This window comes from Eriocheir sinensis, chromosome 14, assembly GCF_024679095.1.
Source record: "Eriocheir sinensis breed Jianghai 21 chromosome 14, ASM2467909v1, whole genome shotgun sequence".
Taxonomy (NCBI): domain Eukaryota; kingdom Metazoa; phylum Arthropoda; class Malacostraca; order Decapoda; family Varunidae; genus Eriocheir; species Eriocheir sinensis.
This window is the reverse complement of record NC_066522.1, coordinates 19,735,874-19,755,861: the sequence shown is the minus strand read 5'-3', so window position 1 is coordinate 19,755,861 and position 19,988 is coordinate 19,735,874. Positions and strand designations below refer to the sequence as shown.

The 19,988-nt window shown below is 44.0% G+C and overlaps 1 protein-coding gene across 1 annotated transcript in view; it reads left to right on the top strand.

Annotated features, from left to right (window-relative positions):
* Positions 1-4,740: 4,740 nt before the first annotated feature.
* LOC126998605 (homeotic protein distal-less-like) overlaps positions 4,741-19,988 on the top strand; it is a 60,126-nt gene continuing 44,878 nt past the window's right edge. Inside the window, exons 1-2 of the mRNA XM_050860516.1 lie at positions 4,741-6,171; positions 12,566-12,583. Coding sequence (XP_050716473.1) covers positions 6,012-6,171; positions 12,566-12,583 — 178 coding nt within the window. The 5' untranslated portion in view covers positions 4,741-6,011. The remainder of the gene's footprint in view (positions 6,172-12,565; positions 12,584-19,988) is intronic.

Below are 19,988 nucleotides of genomic sequence, written 5' to 3'. Positions count from 1 at the left end.
GCACACGCACACGCACACACACAAATTATAAGTTTCCCAAAGATATATTGCCACCAGATTGAGCCCATGAAAATAGTTTATGAGCCGTATTAGCTCATGTTTTTTGGCCGTTGTTACAAGTTGCCGATCGAAAAGTTTGTTCACCCGTCCATACGAAAGGTAGACGGACGCTGGTGTTTGTTTGTTTGTTTACACACACGCCCGTATACACACACACACACACACACACACACACGTTTTTTGGTATGTGTATGTGTTTGTTTCCGTAAAATAGTTCACATATCTAAAAAAAAAAGAAGTCGAACACCGAAAAAATATAGGCGGTAATGAGAGAATGTTTTTTTTTCTTGTTCTGGTGAGACGTATTAAGAGCTTCACTATACACACACACACACACACACACACACACACACACACACACACACACACACACACACACACACACACACACACACACACACACACACACACACACACACACACACACACACACACACACACTTTAGTTCTTCGTCAACGCGCTCAATAGTTTACTTCGTCATTGTCAGCAACTCTCCCTTCCCTCTCCCTCCTCTCCCTTCCCTCTCCCTTCTCTCCCTTCCTCATTCTTATTCCTCCCTCTCTCCCTCTCTGTCCCTCCTTGTTCTCTACTCCTCCATTGCCTCCTCGTTCAATTTTTTTTCTTTTCCTTTCCCTCTTCCTTTCCTTTCCTCCTTGTTTTCAATCGATAAGTTAGACTCCTCCTTCTTCTCTTTATCCTCCTCCTCTCCCCCTCCCTCCTCCTCCTCCTCCTCCTCCTCCTCCGCTTTCTCTCTCCTCCCACGTCAACATTATACTCTCTAAATTTAGTACAACAAAACTTATACAGCGTAACAGGACTCCTTGCGAACTTATAACGTCCCCTTCGTCAAATTATTCTCCCCCTTCTTACCCTAATGCTCCTCTATACCTCCTCCTACTATTTCTCTCTCTCTCCTGCTCCTCCTCCTCCTTCTTTTGCATTGCTCCGAAAATTGAGTTAAACAAAGCATGTGAGATGTAATATGACTTTTTAACCTCTTTTTTCTCTCCCTTTTCGCCTCTTTATTCTCTCTCTTCCTTCTCATATTGTTCGTTTACTTTGTTTATTCAGTTTTATTTTTTTCCTTAACAGAGTAAGACAACGTGTATGTATGAGAGAGGTAACAAGACTCCTGATAAAACTTCTTAACATATATTATTATTTGTGTGTGTCGCTCTTTCGCCTCCTTGTTCTCCTCTCCTCCTTCTCAATTTCCCCATTTATTTTGTTCCTATTGTTTTCTTTTCTTTAACAGAGTAAGACAACACATGGAAGAGAGGTAAAAAACTCTTCACCTTATATTGTCTTTTCCTCGCTTCCTTGTCCTCTCCTCCTTTTCTTCTTCCTCATGTCTTCCGATCATATTAATTTTATTTTTTCTTTAACAGAGTAAGACAATACATGCATTAGAAGTAAATAGACTCCTCAGTTCATATTTATTGTCCTCCTTCGCCTCCTTATTTATCCTTCCTCTTTCTCTTATTCTTCTTTTACTCCGTTCATCCTGTTTTAATTTTGTTTTTCTTTTATAGAATAAGACAACGTGTGCAAGAGAGGTAACGAAGACTCCTCAGCTCCTGTTTATTATCTTCCCTTCGCCTTCTTGTTCTCTCCTCATTATCTTATCCTCCATTTACTCTAATTACCATGTTTATTGTTTTTTTCTTTAACAGGGGAAGACAACGTGTGTAAAATAGGCAAAAAGACTCCTCACCTTATATTTAATGCACCCCCCCCCTTCGCCTCTTTATTAATCTCTCCTCATTCTCTTATCCTTCGTTTGCTCTATTTATCATGTTTAGTTTTTTTTCTTCCCTTTAATAGAGTAAGACAACATATGTATAGAGAGGTAAAATGACTCCTCACCTTATATTCATTGGTCCCCCCTTCGCCTCCTTATCGTCCAGCCGACTAACGGTGCGACTGTCTGTTGTTTTTGACTAATTCGACTCATGCATCACCATTACCGCTCCTGCCTGTCACCACCACCACCACCACCACCGCCACCACCACCACCACCACCACCACCACCACCGCCGCCACCACGTACACCTCCACAAGTGTTGCCCTTATCTCACACATTACACAACACCGCCATTGCACAACACCACTATCACTGCACCTCCCAACACCACTATCACACTTGGGAACACCTTAATACCATGTGCATCATCACCATGACTCACCACCACCACCACTGTCACCACCATCTCCTCTTCTCTTGTTTCCACCTCCACCGCCAGTGACATCTGCCCTACCCTCATCACCATCAATTACACCACCGCAGAGGCTATCACCCCTAACACAACACCTTCATCACCACTATCACCACCTCCCCCCCTCCCCCCACCACCACATACCACACCACATACAAAACCACCTCCACAACAATCACTATCACCTCCACCACCACCACCACAGCTACCTCCACCTCCACCACCACCAACACCAACCACTCACCACTATCACAACCCACCACCACCACCACCACAACCACCACCAACAACACTACAAACAACTTTCCCTCAACCACCACCAACCACCATTCACCACCACCACCACCACCACCAAGATGTGTCTCTCCGCGCCCTTAGTGGCCGTCCAGGTGAGGAACAGCCCCCGTCCAGGTGTTCACCCTCTCATTATCACGTGATGCAGGTGGCCCTCAGCTTCCTACAGCCTGTTCTTACCACTGTCGGCTCATATTCTCTCTTTCTCATCATCATCATCTTCCTCTTCCTCCCACCTTCTTCCAGCTCCTCCCGCCTGCTCTCTCCCTCTCTCGCTCTCGCGCGCTCCTCGTTATTTTTCTTTCTTTTTTTCTCTCCCCGTCTCGCTTCCTCATACTTTCTCTTCCCTCACCCTTCTGTCTCTCTTCTTGTTTTTTTTTCCTTTTTTTTGTCTTTTGTTTGATCGACCATCTTTTCTTTTCTCCCTGTTTTCTTCTTTCCCCATAGCCTGTCTTCCTTTTCCTTTGTTTTCGCTCTTTTTCTTTCTTTATTTTCCTTCTATCTTTTTCTCTTCTATTATTTTCCCTTCCACTTATCTTCCAGTTTCTTCTCTCTCTCTCTCTCTCTCTCTCTCTCTCTCTCTCTCTCTCTCTCTCTCTCTCTCTCCCCCCCCATTCCCTCCACCCCCCTCCCCCACCATCTTCACACTCTCATTTCATTTGTTTTGATTCATGTTATTCATCGATCATCTTCATGGGTTGTATTTTCACCTCCATATTTCATTCCTGGTTCATATTCTTTCTCCTCCTTTTCATCTTTCATCTTGATGCTGTTTTTTCACTCCCACGGTCACGTTCTCTCCCCCCCCCCCCTCCCCTCCCTCCAGCCACCTTCCTGAGCTACGTTCGTGGTGTGCAGCTCGTTTTCTTTTCGTTCTTCTCTAGTACGTACACGCTCGTAAACCTCCGTACGTTATTCGCTGTCCGTGTCATGTTATATAGTGATGTTAGTCCCGTCCGTCCGTGTTCTTGATTCACGTATCTCCTAAATCTTCGTTCCCCTTCTCTCTCTTCCCCGGTCTGTCTTTATTTTTTTTTTTTTCTTCTTCTTTTTCTTCTTCGTTTCGTCCTTTGAAGTGTGTGTTCGTTCCTCTTCATTCCCTCTCTCCCCTTCGTTTCAATGTACATCACACACGCACTCATTCTTTTTTTTTTTTTTTCACTTAAATCTTCTCCGTGCTTTTTTTTTTTTTTTTTTTTTTTTTCATGTAAGTATCCAATCATGTCTCTCGCTTCAAGAAAATTAATCAGTTTTTTTTTCTCTAGTCTTACCTTTCCCATTTTTTTTTTCTTTTTCTTATCTTCTGTAGTGGAAATCAGTCCCTCTACCTCTTTTCTTTTCTTTTTCTCTTTGCTTTTCTTCCTTATGGATACTTTCTCTTCCTCAGCCTCTCTTCCTTTTCTTCCTTTTTTTTTCTTGACAATCTGTCTCTCTCCCTATTTTATTTTCTTCCCATAACCTATCTTCCTTTTGCTTTGTTTTCGCTCTTTTTTTTCTTTTTCTTTCTCTGTTTTTCCTTTCTCCTCCTCGTCCCTCCTCTAATGAACCTGACAAACAATCTCAGGAGGAAGAGGTCAGCGAGGGTGCTCCCGGGTGACTCTGGTTGACGTTGAGTGTGAATCCTAATCAATGCCGATCCTTCGCCTTCTCGTGATTAGTGTCGGTGCGGCTGATGGAACGAGGACGCCGCGCTGCTGAGCCCCACGCACCCAGCAGCAGCAGCAGCGGCGGGGCGAGGGAGGTGTCGGGGTGAGACGGACGGGCGTGTTGGTGTGTCCGGCGTGTTTACTTTTGCCGGTTTCTGCGCACCACCGCGATTAGGGAGACGTGGGGCGTTCAATTTGTATAAGTTAGGGCTTGAATGTGACTACTACTCGTTGTGTGTGTGTGTGTGTGTGTGTGTGTGTGTGTGTGTGTGTCTGCTTTGTGTCTTACGGGGACGGGTTGGGAGAAAAATTACCATCATCTCAAGGAAAAAATTAACACTTTGCATATTATTGAATGAGGAGCCGCGGGTAGCTGAACGAGGGGGAGACAAACCCATGTTGAGGACAGCGTGGAGGCAGTGTTGGTTTTGGTGGCCAGGGTCGCCGCTCGGGGCCCGCTGGACATAACTGGCAATACAGACGTGGAAACACAAAGAAAAATGAATTGCTGATTGAGATAAGATTGTGGTGACTTATGGAAACTGACGCCAGGCTCTTCTCTGACAGAGGACATTATATATGCATAGGGCAGCGCCTCATATAAAGGGAGGCAGGTAGGCAGGCAGTGTCCGACCCGGCTGGCGGTGGTGGGCGGGAGACGCGCCTTAAATGGAGAGGCTTGCATGGGACCGCTTCTGTATTACGTTTTGATGAAAAGAGCAAAGGGACCCAATACATTCAGAGTCAAAGGCTTACGAGGGACGACCCCGCCTCCCCTGACCCTCGTCGCCACACGTCGCCAGAGCCGCCGCCTCACCTGGGCCCAGGTACGCTGGCCGCCACGCCCGCCCTGCTGTCACTCGGCCGACAAGCACACTCTCATCACGCTTAGTGTCAGCCGGAATTCATTACCTACATTTGATTAAAAAATTATTAAATGAAGACGTGGTGAAAACCGGCCTGGCTGGTGCAACAAAGGTGGACTCTGTGGGCGGGGTCTGGAGCGGCCATAAAGTTGATGAACGAGAGGAGTACACAAAGGGGCGTGGCCCCCACAGGTGTAGCCACTCAGGGCGCGTTTCTAGTCTCGCTTGGGAGGAGTTGGTGGCTGATTGGCTGCTGTTATCTAGGTGGGCGGAGTCTCTTGCTGTCTAGTGTGTGTACCTGTTGTAAAGGAAGTATTAAGCCTTGTCAGGAATTACATGTCAGTCTGTTGGACTTTGCCGTGAGTGTTACACGCGCGTGTATGTAACAACGTTACGGCTGCATAAACTAGCCTGCCAACGCCTGCAGCAGTGCGTGGGTGCATCTAAGTGACAGGGGAGTGTGCGTGTGTGTGCCCTCCCCCTGGCCTGCGTGGCCCGCCCGCCCCACCACCCGCAGCGGCCGCGTGCTGGTTGGACCCTAGGGAGGCCCTAGCCCCTGGGCACGTCGTCCCGGGCCGCCCGCCTCGCCACGCCCCCGTGTACCCCGCCACCCGCGCCCACATGGCCGCAGCTGCTGCCCCGCCCGCGCCCGCCGCTGCCTGACCCACATGCGACTAAACCCTCCGCCACAATTTTGCTGTGCTTGCCGCTGTTGCCGCGCCATGCGGGAGCCCGCCTTTGGGCAGTGGTAGTGTGAGACAGTGGTAGTGTGGTAACTGTGGTGACTGTGGAGAAGTGCATCCTCTCAGCCATTGCCAAGGTGGGAGAGCCACCGAGAACCATCGGCGGACCTGATGGCGGGGTAAGCGCTAGCGCGCCCTTCCTTCGGCCGCCGCCCTCCACCTCCTCCTGTGGGCGCTTCCAGACCATGACGATGACTACGCCGCCCTACGCACAGCCCCTCGGCTATCAGCAGACCGCACAGTACAATGCTCCCGGCTACGGCTTCCCGCCCATGTACCAGGGCTCGTACGGCTACCACATGGGACCGTACGCGCCCGTCCAGTGCCCCTCCCCGCCCAGAGACGGTACGTATCACCATGACACTTGACAGATGAGGCCCCTCGCTCCCTCCCTCCCGCTCTCTCACCCCTGTCATCATCCTTTTCCTCTTGTCCATGCTCTCTTCATCAACAATTTAGCTGTTATGGCGTCCCTCTGACCTGCCACCACCTATGTTCCTCGCAGCGGAGAGTGTCAGGCGCGCACGCACTCCGCAAGCACTCCGATGCTTTCGATGCCGCTTGTGTGTGTGTGTGTGTGTGTGTGTGTGTGTGTGTGTGTGTGTGACAGAGAGAGAGAGAGAGAGAGAGCAGAAGTGTGTGACCGAAGGTTATATCAGGGGAAAGATAAGAGGGTGGAGTGGGGTAGAGGGCGACAGGAAGCCACGATAAACCCTTAATCTTATCTGCCGTGAGTAGCGTCTGTGACCCGTAAATGGTACGTGTCGGTGGGGTGGCGGGGCGCGGGCAGGGGTGGGGCGGCGGTTCAAGCGGAGGGCTGTGATGGTGGAGGATGTGATGATGGATGACAGGTGGAGTCCAGGCGGAGGATCACGTGTGGCGGCAGTTCCCGGGGTCGGACGTGTGTACTTCCTTGGCGTGACGGAGTGACAGATCGTATCGCGCGGTAATGACTCCGCCAGGACGCCGCACAACTGAAGCCTCAGCTGTGCAAAGGAAAACAGAAACACATCACGTTCAGCTCTCGGCGCGGGCAAGGCGGAGAACCCATGAGCCGGGTCAGGCGAGGGACGCAGCAGGACGGCCGAGTCTAACAAAGGAGGGCCGGAGGCGCGCTTTGTTGGAACTCCCCGGAGCGGCGGCGATGAACTACGACATGTTACCCAGAAAAAAGGGGCATTAAACGTGCGCACGATCAATTGCCTGCGAGAACACCAGCGCCGAGGAGCCGACGCCCGGACAAAGGGAACCTTACTGGAAAATTGTGTATATATATATATATATATATATATATATATATATATATATATATATATATATATATATATATATATATATATATATATATATATATATATATATATATATATATATATATATATATATATATATATATATATATATATATATATATATATATATATATATATAATATAATATATATATATATATATATATATATATATATATATATATATATATATATATATATATATATATATATATATTAATTTATTTGTTCATTGTGTGTGTGTGTGTGTGTGTGTGTGTGTGTGTTTCTTCATTTACGAGCATACTTTCAGCTTACACAATCATAAGAACACCTACAATGTTTTCACCGAAATCAGATCGGCACACCACTTGTATAAATTTAAGACGTAGCATAATGCTGCCCGTAAAGTAGAGTGAAGACACAACGTATAATTAATGTTGCTGTGCTTTTAAAATTCTCTTCTAATGAAATATTCTCGGGATAAAGACTCTCCACCCGTTCCTCTGAGTCCGCTGGAAAAGACAAGGCAGATGGAGACACTGAAGGAGCGCGTCGATTAATCTCCTGCAGCCGAACGAGTGGGACGCGCCGAACACACACGCAGGTGCAGGGCCGAGTGGACGCCACGGAGTTATGGCTCCTGCAGAGGAAAGTGACGATGAGCAGGGACAGACAGACTTCTGGGAACAGACTCATAACGAAGCAAACAAAGCCACAAGAGCCTGTGATGTGTTACATGCCAAGAAAAATTACGTGGCATGTAATCTTGAGCTGAACAACACACAAAGCAGGACCATAACATTCTATCACCTGAGCAGGGACAGTTTTCTCCTGTATATAAACCCACAAAATATATATATATATATATATATATATATATATATATATATATATATATATATATATATATCTTTGTGTGTTTCTGTGTGTGTGTGTGTGTGTGTGTGTGTGTGTGTGTGTATATATATATCTTTATATATATATATATATATATATATATATATATATATATATATATATCTATATATATATATATATATATATACACACACAGAGACACACATATTAAATATTTATATTTAATCTTGTGTGTGTGTCCTTGCTTGCTCCGTTATTCGTATGTTTGTTAAATACCATCATGAAATTATGAACAAACACGCATCTAAGTTATAAGTATGTCAATCAGTTTGTTTATAACACACACACACACACACACACACACACACACACACACACACACACACACACACACTCTCTCTCTCTCTCTCTCTCTCTCTCTCTCTCTCTCTCTCTCTCTCTCTCTCTCTCTCTCTCTCTCTCTCTCTCTCTCTCTCTCTCTCTCTCTCTCTCTCTTTTCTCGGCTCTTTACCTGAAATCGACCACTCAATGCGTACAAGGAAAAACGATCAAAACTCGCTTTCCAAATTTATCTGCTATAACACCTACCCTCCGAAGCATCAGATGTGAAGCGGGGCAATTTTATCGCTAATACCTGGCAGGTTTGTGTCGCTAAGCAATCAAGGAGAGTGGAAAACACCTGGCTATGCTGATCAATCGCTAGTTCACCTGATACATGATTTTTTGGGGGCAGGTGTGTGTGTGTGTGTGTGTGTGTGTGTGTGTGTGTGTGTGTGTGTGTGTGTGTGTGTGTGTGTAGATAAAAATGACATCGCTTGGGTCGGGACAGAGTGACCATTAGGAAAGATGAAGGGAAGGAAAGGAAAGGGAAGGAAGGAGGTGGTGGACGAGGCCTGGGATGGATGGATGAGGGGAGGGAGAGAGGGAGGCCAGGATAGGGTAGGTAGGGAGAGGGAGGAGGGAGGAAAAGAGGGAGAGGGAGGGAAGGAGAGGAGAAAGATCCGGCTGTACAATGAGGGTCGTGGTAATGGAGGAGGGATGGGAGTACAGGGTGATTAAGAAAGAGAGAGAGAGAGAGAGAGAGAGAGAGAGAGAGAGAGAGAGAGAGAGAGAGAGAGAGAGAGAGAGAGAGAGAGAGAGAGAGAGAGAGAGAGAGAGAGAAAACTAACCTACATATATATGAATGGGATCCTAGCCTGTTAAAGGGAGATATTTCACCAATGTATTAATTTAGTGTTGTTTAGGTCCATAATTACGTAACTATTACCTTTAAATGCTCATCAGATCATTTAAATAACCTGCAGTCCATTATGATAAACAGGCGATGATTTCTTTCTTTCAACAACTTCAAGCTTTTGTTTTCTCCTCTGTTTTCGGTCTATTAACATTGATCTAATAACATTCAGCTCTGTATAGCATTAACTCGTAAATACAAAACAGTGCATGTCAGTCTCCTCGTCACGACTTTCCTGGAGATCATATCAACATCACGGACACACAGTATACACGAACAGCTAGATAAAAGAGCCTGATTCCCGTCGGTATTGTATTTCTATCTTAAATTAACACAAAAGCGAACCATTCCTATCCAGTTATCGCGCGTTCATTGAAGACCATCTCCACAACACACAGAGGGGACGAACAGCCAGAGAAGAAGGGAGTATGGCTGCTAATTCCTTCCATCAGTGCCGTTGATTGTCGTGGCGGACCAGCGAACGTGATGACAATGCTAACCAAACCGTCCGTCCGTCCGCTTGCCGCCACAACGAAGCGTGCAAGGCGGGGACGGGCGGGCGGACGCGGCGGAGAAGGATCAGGGAGGGGAGAGAGGAAGGATTTAAGGGAAGGGATGATTGGCTTGCGAGAGAAAAAAGATGAATGCTGCAAAACGATAAAGAGTCGCTGTTTGTTGATGGTTAACGAGATCCAATGAATTGGAGATGAGAGAATAAGAGATTTCGATGATTGAAGGGAAAAGAAAGGAAAGAAGAAAAAGATGAATGCTGCAAAACGATAAAGAGTTGCTGTTTGTTGATGGTTAAAGAGATACGATGAAAAGGAGATGAGAGAATAAGAGATTTCGATGACTGAAGGGAAAGGAAAGAAAAGAAGGAAGAAAAAAGACATGCTGCAAAATGACGAGGGGAAAAGATGTTGATGGGTAACTAGGTATACAATAATGAATTTTTAAGAGTATTAACTAACCGCATGCGAGACGGATGACTATATAGATGCCATACATTTCTACAATACATACTTGTTAAAAAAAAAATTATATATATGCTCTGCTCCGGCTGCCTCTTGGTGTAGAAATGCATGTGATTGGTGTCTTTTGAACGTGAGTGGGTCTTGAGAGTTAAAAAGACGAGGATACATGGAAGAAACAATGTGTGCGTGTGTGTGGTGTATGTGTGTGTGTGTGTGTGTGTGTGTGTGTGTGTGTGTGTGTGTGTGTGTTTGGGATGTACAGGTGTGCCGTAGAGACGAGACATATGCCTGGCAGTCCGCGTAACTCCATCATAATGTCCCCAGCTAACAGACACAAAGCTTCGTGCCATCTTCAGGCCCTCATCGCAGTGCCTTGTCCTCCTCGATCGGTGGTGATGCTCGTGTGAGGGCGTGTGTGTAAAAGGGATGTGTTTGTGAAAGACGTGTTTGCGTAAGATAGACACATTATACCGATCTTTTTATATATATATATATATATATATATATATATATATATATATATATATATATATATATATATATATATATATATATATATATATATATATTTTTTTTTTTGCTCGTGTGTGCGCTAAGATCATACATAGTTATTATTGTTGTTACTTTTCTCGGTGTTATCATTATTATTATTGATGGTTTTTTATTATTATTAGCCTTATTATTTTTATTTTTATTATTATGTTGTATTATGAGTATATTATTCTGAACATTTTTTGTGTTTCTTTGTGCATGCTCACCATTGCATTAGGTATCAGTGAGATTAATTTTGTAATCTTCTTTTTCGTATTATTATTATTATTATTATTATTATTATTATTATTATTATTAGTAGTAGTAGTAGTAGTAGTAGTAGTAGTAGTAGTAGTAGTAGTAGTATTTTTGTTGTTATTATTTTTATCATCGTTATTAGTATTATCATTATTCATCTTCAGCTGTAGCCAAACACTCTACTGCAGGACACACGTCTTTCCCAACGCTCTCTGCCTCGGCCTGGCCACGCTGTGCTCCGTCCTGCTCCTGCTAATTTAACACCCCCGCCTTGTCCTCTGTCTGCCCTGACTTCTTTTTCTTCTTGGTTGACACTTTTATTTTGGTCAATCGTGTATTATTAGTTGTACTTGTGATATGACCTTCCCCAAAACCATTTCATAATCATAATCATAATTTTGATTATATTAATAATATAAAAATTAATATTATGGTGGTATTATTATTCGTTATTATTTATTTCATCTTTCTTTTTTATCTTCATCTATTTCTTCTTCTTCTTATTATTATTATTATTTTTCTTCTTCTTCTTCTTATTATTATTATTATTATTATTATTATTATTATTATTATTATTATTATTATTATTATTATTATTATTACTATTGCTAATGTTATTAATGTAGTTATTAAAATACTTATTATCGTTATATCTTACTGCTGCTATTTTTTTGTTTTTGTTGTGTTAGTATTAATAAAATTAAGATTATAAAATAGTGTTAGTAATGATGCTTATTACTACAACTACTACTTCTACTATTACTGCTACTTCTACTGCTACTGCTACTACTAATAATAATAGTACTAACAATAATTTTATTATTTTTTTGTTCTATTATTATTTTCATCGTTATTTTATTTTATTTTATAATTATTAATATCATATCTTTATTGTTTATAGTTATTTTTCCCTCAAACCTTTCTGTTCTTCCAACACTTCTGATTCTCTACCCCTACTATTTTTTATCATTATTGTGATGATCATCATCATTGTAATTTAATTGCTGTTTTAATAGTAGTAGCAATAGTAGTAGTAGTAGTAGTAGTAGTAGTAGTTGTTGTAGTAATAGTAGTAGTAATAGTAGTAGTATCACTATTAATGTCGGTAGGAGCAGAATAAGTTTCAAGATAGAAAATATACAGAATATAGGAGGAGGCGCCGCTCATCTGATCTGATCTGATCGTCGCCACGCGTCGCTTGTAGCTCAGGCAGTGAAGACCGTTGCTGGTCCGGCTTAGGAAGAAATATGAAAACAGTCAAGAACGAATTCCATGTCATGCAGTCAGCGGCGTCCATTCTGTCCACCGTTCGCTCATTCTCTTGTCTAGTATTAAAAAAGCGTTCGATATTTTTTTGAGGGGAGCCAACTGTAGTACTTGCCATCACCACCACCATCACCAGCCTTCCTCCTCTTTTCTTCTTTTTACTATTATTCCCGTCACTGAGGTTCTTGTTTCCTAGTTATTCTGCTTGCCTGTGAAGCATGGAAGGAAAGATATTATGTATGGATTGTCCTTCCTTGTTTAAATTAATTACAGATTTTTATATATATTTGATGCTCTTGATTTCATTTGCAATGTTTTCTCATCAAGTTTTTTTCTTTGTTTCAGATGCGTGGTACAAGCACTGTAAGTATCCCTGTAAAGTTCTCTTCTCAAGTAATGGCGCTGAGACTGTGTGTGTGTGTGTGTGTGTGTGTGTGTGTGTGCGCGTGTACGTGCGTGCGCGCGCGCTCGTACCCGCGCGTTTGTTGACATCAGTAAAGTGTTGACAACCCAAGATGTTCTTGAAAACTTTTGTGTTTCCCTGATGGAAGCATGCTTGCGTCTGTTTGTCCGCCTGTCTGTCTGTTTGTTTGTCTGTCTGTCTCCACTCTTTACCCAGTACCCAGCGCATGTTGGCTCCCAGGCCGTCCTGCCGCACCCCTGAAGCTGGGTCACAACTCGACCCACATCCACTCCTGTTCCCCGCTGCCAAGTTAACGAGGCAGCGACGTGCGTGGAGTCCTGCCCAAACTGTCCCCACTCACTATTATATCAACAAGAGTTTAGGCGTGTCCGTAATAGGGTAGGAGTGGATTACTAGATCTCCATTGACATTATTCAGTATTGTTTTAAAGAAATTATTTGTATTTTGAGAAGGGAGAAAGCTCACTATTCTTTCTAAACTGTCCCCACCATTTCTTTTTTTGAGAAGGAAGAAAGCTTAGTATGCTTCCTAAACTTATCCCTACCCACTCTTTACTTAAGGAAGAAAGCTTACCATTCTTCCTAAACTGCGCCTTCCCCCTCACGCCAGCCCCGCCCTTTAGCTCGCCGCCAGGACTCAGTGAGGCGGGGCGGGGCGGGGCTCGTCAGGGGCTCATCGATAACTCTAATTAAGGGCTTCTGCTAAAGACAAAACGCCAATAAGTAGCGACAAGGCCACTCCCCTTATCGGCGTAATAAGCGAATGTTTAGAGTACAATGGCCGTCACGGGACCTCTGCATTATTATTTTTTGTATCTTGCAGTCACGCATGTACTACTCCTGGTGCTTCTCCTCCCCCGTCCCCCTGTGTGTGTGTGTGTGTGTGTGTGTGTGTGTGTGTGTGTGTGTGTGTGTGTTACTGTTTCATGTGTGTACTCATCATTGTAAATCTTTTCTGCCGCGGAATACAATTAGAGAAAACAACAACAGCAAAAAAAACAATTAAAGAGGAGGAGGAGGAGGAGGAGGAGGAGCAGATGCTACAGTACACTTAAAGAGGAGAGAAAACGGCAGAACATACACACAAACACCCACTCACACACACACACACACACACACACACACACACACACACACACACACACACTCACTCACACACACACACTCTTTCCTCCTCCATCCCCCCACAAGAGTCGTAGAGAGAGAGACAATAGATGGACAGACAGTCGGAAGAGGCGGTAGGTAGGTAGACAGACTTGCAGGAGGAGGACGACGAGGAGGAAGGAGTGGTGGTAGATTCACGCCATTATCATGCAACCCGCCGCCTCCCGCCTCCTCCGCATGTAAATTCCCACAGGATCCACACAGTTCAGTAATCTGCCGGCGGACGTGGCTTGCAAGGGGAGGGAAGTGTCCTGAGAGAGAAGAGGGAGCGAGCGAGCGAGAGGGAGGGAAAGAGAGAGAGAGAGGAGGGAAATGTGTGTGTGTGTGTGTGTGTGTGTGTGTGTGTGTGTCAAGAGAGGGAGAGAGAGAGCTTGCAGGGAAGTGTGTGCCAGGTGGAAGGAAAGTGTGTAGAATAGTATATGACAGAAAGAGAGAGAGAGAGAGAGAGAGAGACTATATAGACTGTTAAAGACTAGTCGATCCATTCATCATTATCTCTCTCTCTCTCTCTCTCTCTCTCTCTCTCTCTCTCTCTCTCTCTCTCTCTCTCTCTCTCTCGCTCTCTTCTCCCCCCCCATTCTCTCTCTCTTTCTCTCTTGCACATTTTACCTCTAAACAATATCGACCGCTTTACATCATTCCTCACCTGCCCTGCCTTCCCTTCGCCCTTCTCTCCCATAAATATATTTCCATTATCCTTAATTACCTTAAATTAGCGTGCCCAGCCGACCCTCGCCCCTCCGACAGGTGACCCTAAGACTTGTACTCCCCCGGCCCGCCTCCCGCTGCGCCGCCCGTCCGCTACACACGCCCCTTCTATTTTTATTAGTGTGTATCAGTGGGTACCTTCTTCCGTGCATGGTGTTGGTCGTTCCACCGCTTGGTTGACTCTCTTTCTTGGTACCTTTGTTCCTCGCTGGCGTTGTTTCTTCCGGAGTCGCTACTAAAAAATGACACTCGTAGTTATGAGGAAAAGGAAGAGTTGGGACTGTACATATTTACACATACATACACACACACACGGAGACAGACCACCACCATCACCACCACCACCACCAACTCATCATCCTTCATCATTAAAACCAATTCCATCTCCAACACCACCAAACATCACCACCACTATAGTACCATCACCTCCACAGCTACAACAGCAAGCCTTTCCTTAGTACTTACCTACCACTTCATTAACCACCACCACCATCACCACCACCACCGCCGCCACCGCCATTGCCGCCGCCACCACCCTCGTTGGCTGTGGTTGGTTAATATATATTTGCAACTTCCTATACACGCAATCGTAACGCTTCGCTGGTGTGTTTAGCCGAGCCTCAGTGGCCACCCTTTTCGCTCCCCTCCTGTGGGCGGGCCTCCGTGGGTGCGGGTGGGGGTGCGTGAGGGAGGGTGGAAGGGGGCTGTTGGTGATTCTTTTGCTTTTGGGGTTGCATGTTAGTGCGTGTGTGTGGGGGTGGGGGGCTGTGTTTGTGTGTGTGGGAGCGGGTTGCGTTTGTGTGTGTGGGAGGGGGGGGTTGTGTATGTTTGTGTGCGTATGTGTGTGTGTTTGAGAGAGAGAGAGAGAGAGAGAGAGAGAGAGAGAGAGAGAGAGAGAGAGAGAGAACTAGGTAAATTATATAGGACATGTCATTTTTCTTATTTTTATAGAAACCAGAAAATTAAAAAAAAGAAACAATTTGCTACTTTTTTCAATAACCAGTTCACAGTTTCACGTTGTCAGGCGAGAGGTGTGATTGAACCTTCACCTGACCTTGATTCTGCGGCGTGGATGGCGTGTGTGTGAGTGAGGGTGATGAGAGGGCGTGGGTGGGTGTAGGAGGGCGTGGCGGGGACTCCTACACGCGGCGCCCCGCTAATGAACGCCACAGGAAGAGAGAGAGAGAGAGAGAGAGGGGAGAGGATGAAAGGCAGGGAGAGGAAGGAGCGAGGGAGTAGAAAAAGGAACAGGGTAGGATTGGAAGAGGAAAGAGTAGGAGGAAAGAAGGCGAGAGATAAACAGAGAGGAAGAATGAGAGTGGGGAAGAGGGGAGGATGAATAGCAGAGAGAGGAAGGAGCGAGAGAATCATAGGGAAATGGCGTAGTACAATAAGTGTACGTAGAAAGAACAGGAGAAGCAGGAAGGGCGAGAGAGAGAGAGAGAGAGAGTGAGGCATCCGATAAAAAAGGGGAAGGACAAGTGGGATGGATAAACGGCATTAAAAGGGGAAAGGGAGGGAAACAATAATGGATTTTTTTATGGGGAAGGGGAGCGAGGGAAAGCGACCAACGGAGGAAAGTAAGCCAAGTGTAATGATGACTTATCGCCCGCCGCTGCACGCACTTTCCAATACATTCGTGCCGGGCCGCGGGGACCTATCAATACACGGGAGGGGGTTCGCGATATTAAGAGTTCGCCGAAAGAATGGCGCCCCAATGCAAGACACACCTACTCCTTCAACTGTCATTTCACGGTGCATTCACTCAACAATACATCCTGACGACGCTACATACAAATTTATACTAAGTGGAGGGTGTTAACATGATGGGTCCTAGGAATAGATGGTGTACCGATGCCAGACACCTGTGCGCCTACTCCACCTGTCATTTCACGGTGCATTTACTCAACAATACACGATTACACCCATACCACGCTGCATACTGATTTATATTGAATAACTAGAGGGTGTTAAAAGATTATGGGTCCTATGAAAGAATAGTTCCTCGACGCAATACACACCTGCTGCTTCACTTAGCGTAATTTCACGGTGCAATACATACAACAATAGATCCAGACTGATTGATATTAATTAACTAGAGGGTGTTAAGATTGTGGCTACTAGGAAAAGAAAAGAAAACGTATACTCCTTAACTTGTCATTTCACGGTGCAATACAAACAACAATTATATCCATACCACACTACATACAGATTTATATTAAACTAGAGGATGTTAACAGTATGGGTCCTAAAAAAAAATGGCGTTTCGATGCAATACTTACTGCTTAACTTATCATTTCCCGGTCCACAGAAAACATAACAATACAGCAAAACTACGTTGCATATTGATTTTAATTATTTAACTAGAGGGTTTTAACGATAAGGGTCCTGTAGGAAAAAATGGCGTTACTATGCAATATCTACTCTTTTACGCACTACCTTATTATCGTCTCCCAGCGTATGTACTTTATAAAACATGCGTACAAGGCAGCATAGCGAACTTTGATACACGAAGTGGGGTTTTAAGAGCATAGTTGGGGGAAAGAATGGTGCCTTAATACAATACGCATGCACTCACTCTATCACTCACACGCTCACTCACTCACTCACTCACTCACTCAGGGAACAAAACACATACAGGAAGTGTGCAAAAAAACATAATGGTCGGTGCGCTGTTCATTAATGCAACACACACACACACACACACACACACACACACACACACACACACACACACACACACACACACACACACAGACTTGTTTCTTGGAGACAGGACAAAAAAATTCAGTTCCTTGTAAACAATAAAGTCGCGCTACAGTGAACACGTGGATGTGTGTGTGTGTGTGTGATTGAGATAGATAGATAGATAAAGAGAGAGAGAGAGAGAGAATGGGGAGGGGGTTAAAGAAGCTAAAGAATAATTATTGGAAATCCCAATGATTATGCTCTCTCTCTCTCTCTCTCTCTCTCCAATTATCCAAATCACACAAGCACACAACATAAATAAAATAAAATAAATCACAGACCGGCTCGTACCTCATAACACTAATTACGCGATCACAACAAACTCATTTAGTGCTTCGGAGCAATCACGGGATTTCTTCAACTTGCGATAACCGGGAGGCAAACGGGTCACCTCTGAATAATAAACGACACCAACATAAAGAACCGACAAGTAATCAAATCATATCGGGTTGGGTGAACATTTTTTTTCATTTCATTTGACGTCAGGCAAGGTTGTTATGGGACTGGACTTTGCTTGCGTCTTTCATTTTTAAGTAATTTTGGGACTTTAGTTTTTTAGAGCAAGGTAGGCAGCTCAAGGGCAAAAGAAAAAAAAATGGGACTATTATTTGTATTCCTTTTTTTATTTCAAGTAATTTTCCTTAAAGTGCGTGATTGTTGTACATGTAACCTTTTGTAATAAAGAGTCAGTGTTTTCAAATGGCTTCAGTATAAAACACAATTTTTTTCCCGGTCGCTTTCTAAAGGGCAAAAATCAATACGTGAATAGCTAGCGAATAGCGAACGGACAGATGCTATTTTGCTAAACTGTGGGTACGAATCAAGAAAAGGATGATTATTCGTGAGACTGTAGACGGAAATGTTAGCAGGCATGTTAACCGAAGGAAGAGATCAGCACAGGTCGATTAAAAAACACACACACTCACAAACAAACAAACACACGGACACAAACACACACAAAAAAAATTCATTCACCCAAACAAAAACAAAACAAAAACCCAAACAAAATAAAAAATCACACCCACACTCCCAAACACCCACTGAGACACATACATGCATAAACACAAAAACACACACCACAACAAACACAGGAGTAGAAAAAAATAGTTCGTATGACAGAGCCTACATTAACCTACCTACCTGAACGCACACACACACACACACACACACACACACACACACACACAAACACCCCCTCATCCTCCCCCTGCCCCTTACACACACCTGCCTTCACCTGTTCACATACAACCCATTAGTCACTTCCCGACCACACCAACGCTAAGCCGGAATTATTACATCCCTGAGTCCATAGCTGCTTCGCCCCCTAACACACACACACACACACACACACACACACACACACACACACACACACACACACACACACACACACACACACACACTCTCGGTATAGCAACATTACCTCCATACGTTCTAAGACTTACCCAGAGAACCGGCACCCGGGCATGGAAGAAGCGTGATGTTGGGGTAAAAAACGCTATGTAGGAGGAGGAGGAGAGTAAAGGAGAATGGGAAGGGTTTTGTATTGAAGGACGTGGGATGTTTTTTTCACTCTGGTTTTGTTTGATGTAGAGAAGTGAAAGGGAGGAATCGTATGTAGGTAAACAGGTTGTATAGTAAGGCTTGTGTGTATGTTTTTTTTGTTTTTTTTATTGATTGTTTGTCTTTCTCTCTCTGTTTGTCCGTGTGTTATGTGGTATCCTTCTGTCTTTTATTATTATTCCTTATCTTATCTCTATTTATCTATCTTTCCCTCTCTTTTTTTTCTCTATCTCTCCCTTTCTTTATCTTTCCATCTCTATATCTGTCTATTTCTCCCTTTCTTTATCTTTCTATCTATATCTATCTCCCTCTTTATCCCTGTCTCTTTTATTGTTTTTTATATGTCTATATTTATCTATCTTTCCCTCTCTTTTTTCTCTCTATCTCTCCCTTTCTTTATCTTTCTCTATCTGTCTATTTCTCCCTTTCTTTATCTTTCTATCTATATCTATCTCCCTCTTTATCCCTGTCTCTTTTATTGTTTTTTATCTGTCTATATTTATCTATCTTTCCCTGTCTTTTTCTCTCTATCTATATCCGTCTATCTCTCTTTTTCTTTATCTATATCTGTATCTATCCCCCTCTTTCTTTCTCTTTCTATCTCTCCATATCCCTCCCTCTCTCCCTCTCTCTGTCGCATGCATACTTGACCTTTCCTCCACTGCAATATTGAGCAATCCCTTCCTTCCTTAGCGGCGACTCTCCCCTCCGTGTTGAAGTGTGGAAGAAATCGCCGAAGAAAGCAGCTTATAGGAATCGTGGGAATTAATGCTCGGCGGGACTTATATTGCGGAACATGCGATCATAGATAAACTGATAGGTGGGGGGGGGAGAGAGAGAGAGAGAGAGAGAGAGAGAGAGAGAGAGAGAGAGAGAGAGAGAGAGAGAGAGAGAGAGATAGAGTGAGAGTGAGATATGAATAGACCTAAAGTAACATGATAAAAAAATGAATATAAATCGAAAACAAAAGATTCATGTCGTAAAAAAATAAGCCAGGTAAAAAAATAAGCTGAAAGGAAGAAATTTAGTAACAAACAAAAAAAGACAAAAACAAAGCAAACAATCAAGCAAGTCAGATAAACAGTCACACACTATAGAAAACAAACACTCAGTCAGTCAGTCACTCAGTCAGTCATCCAGTCAAACAAGGATAAAAAATTCG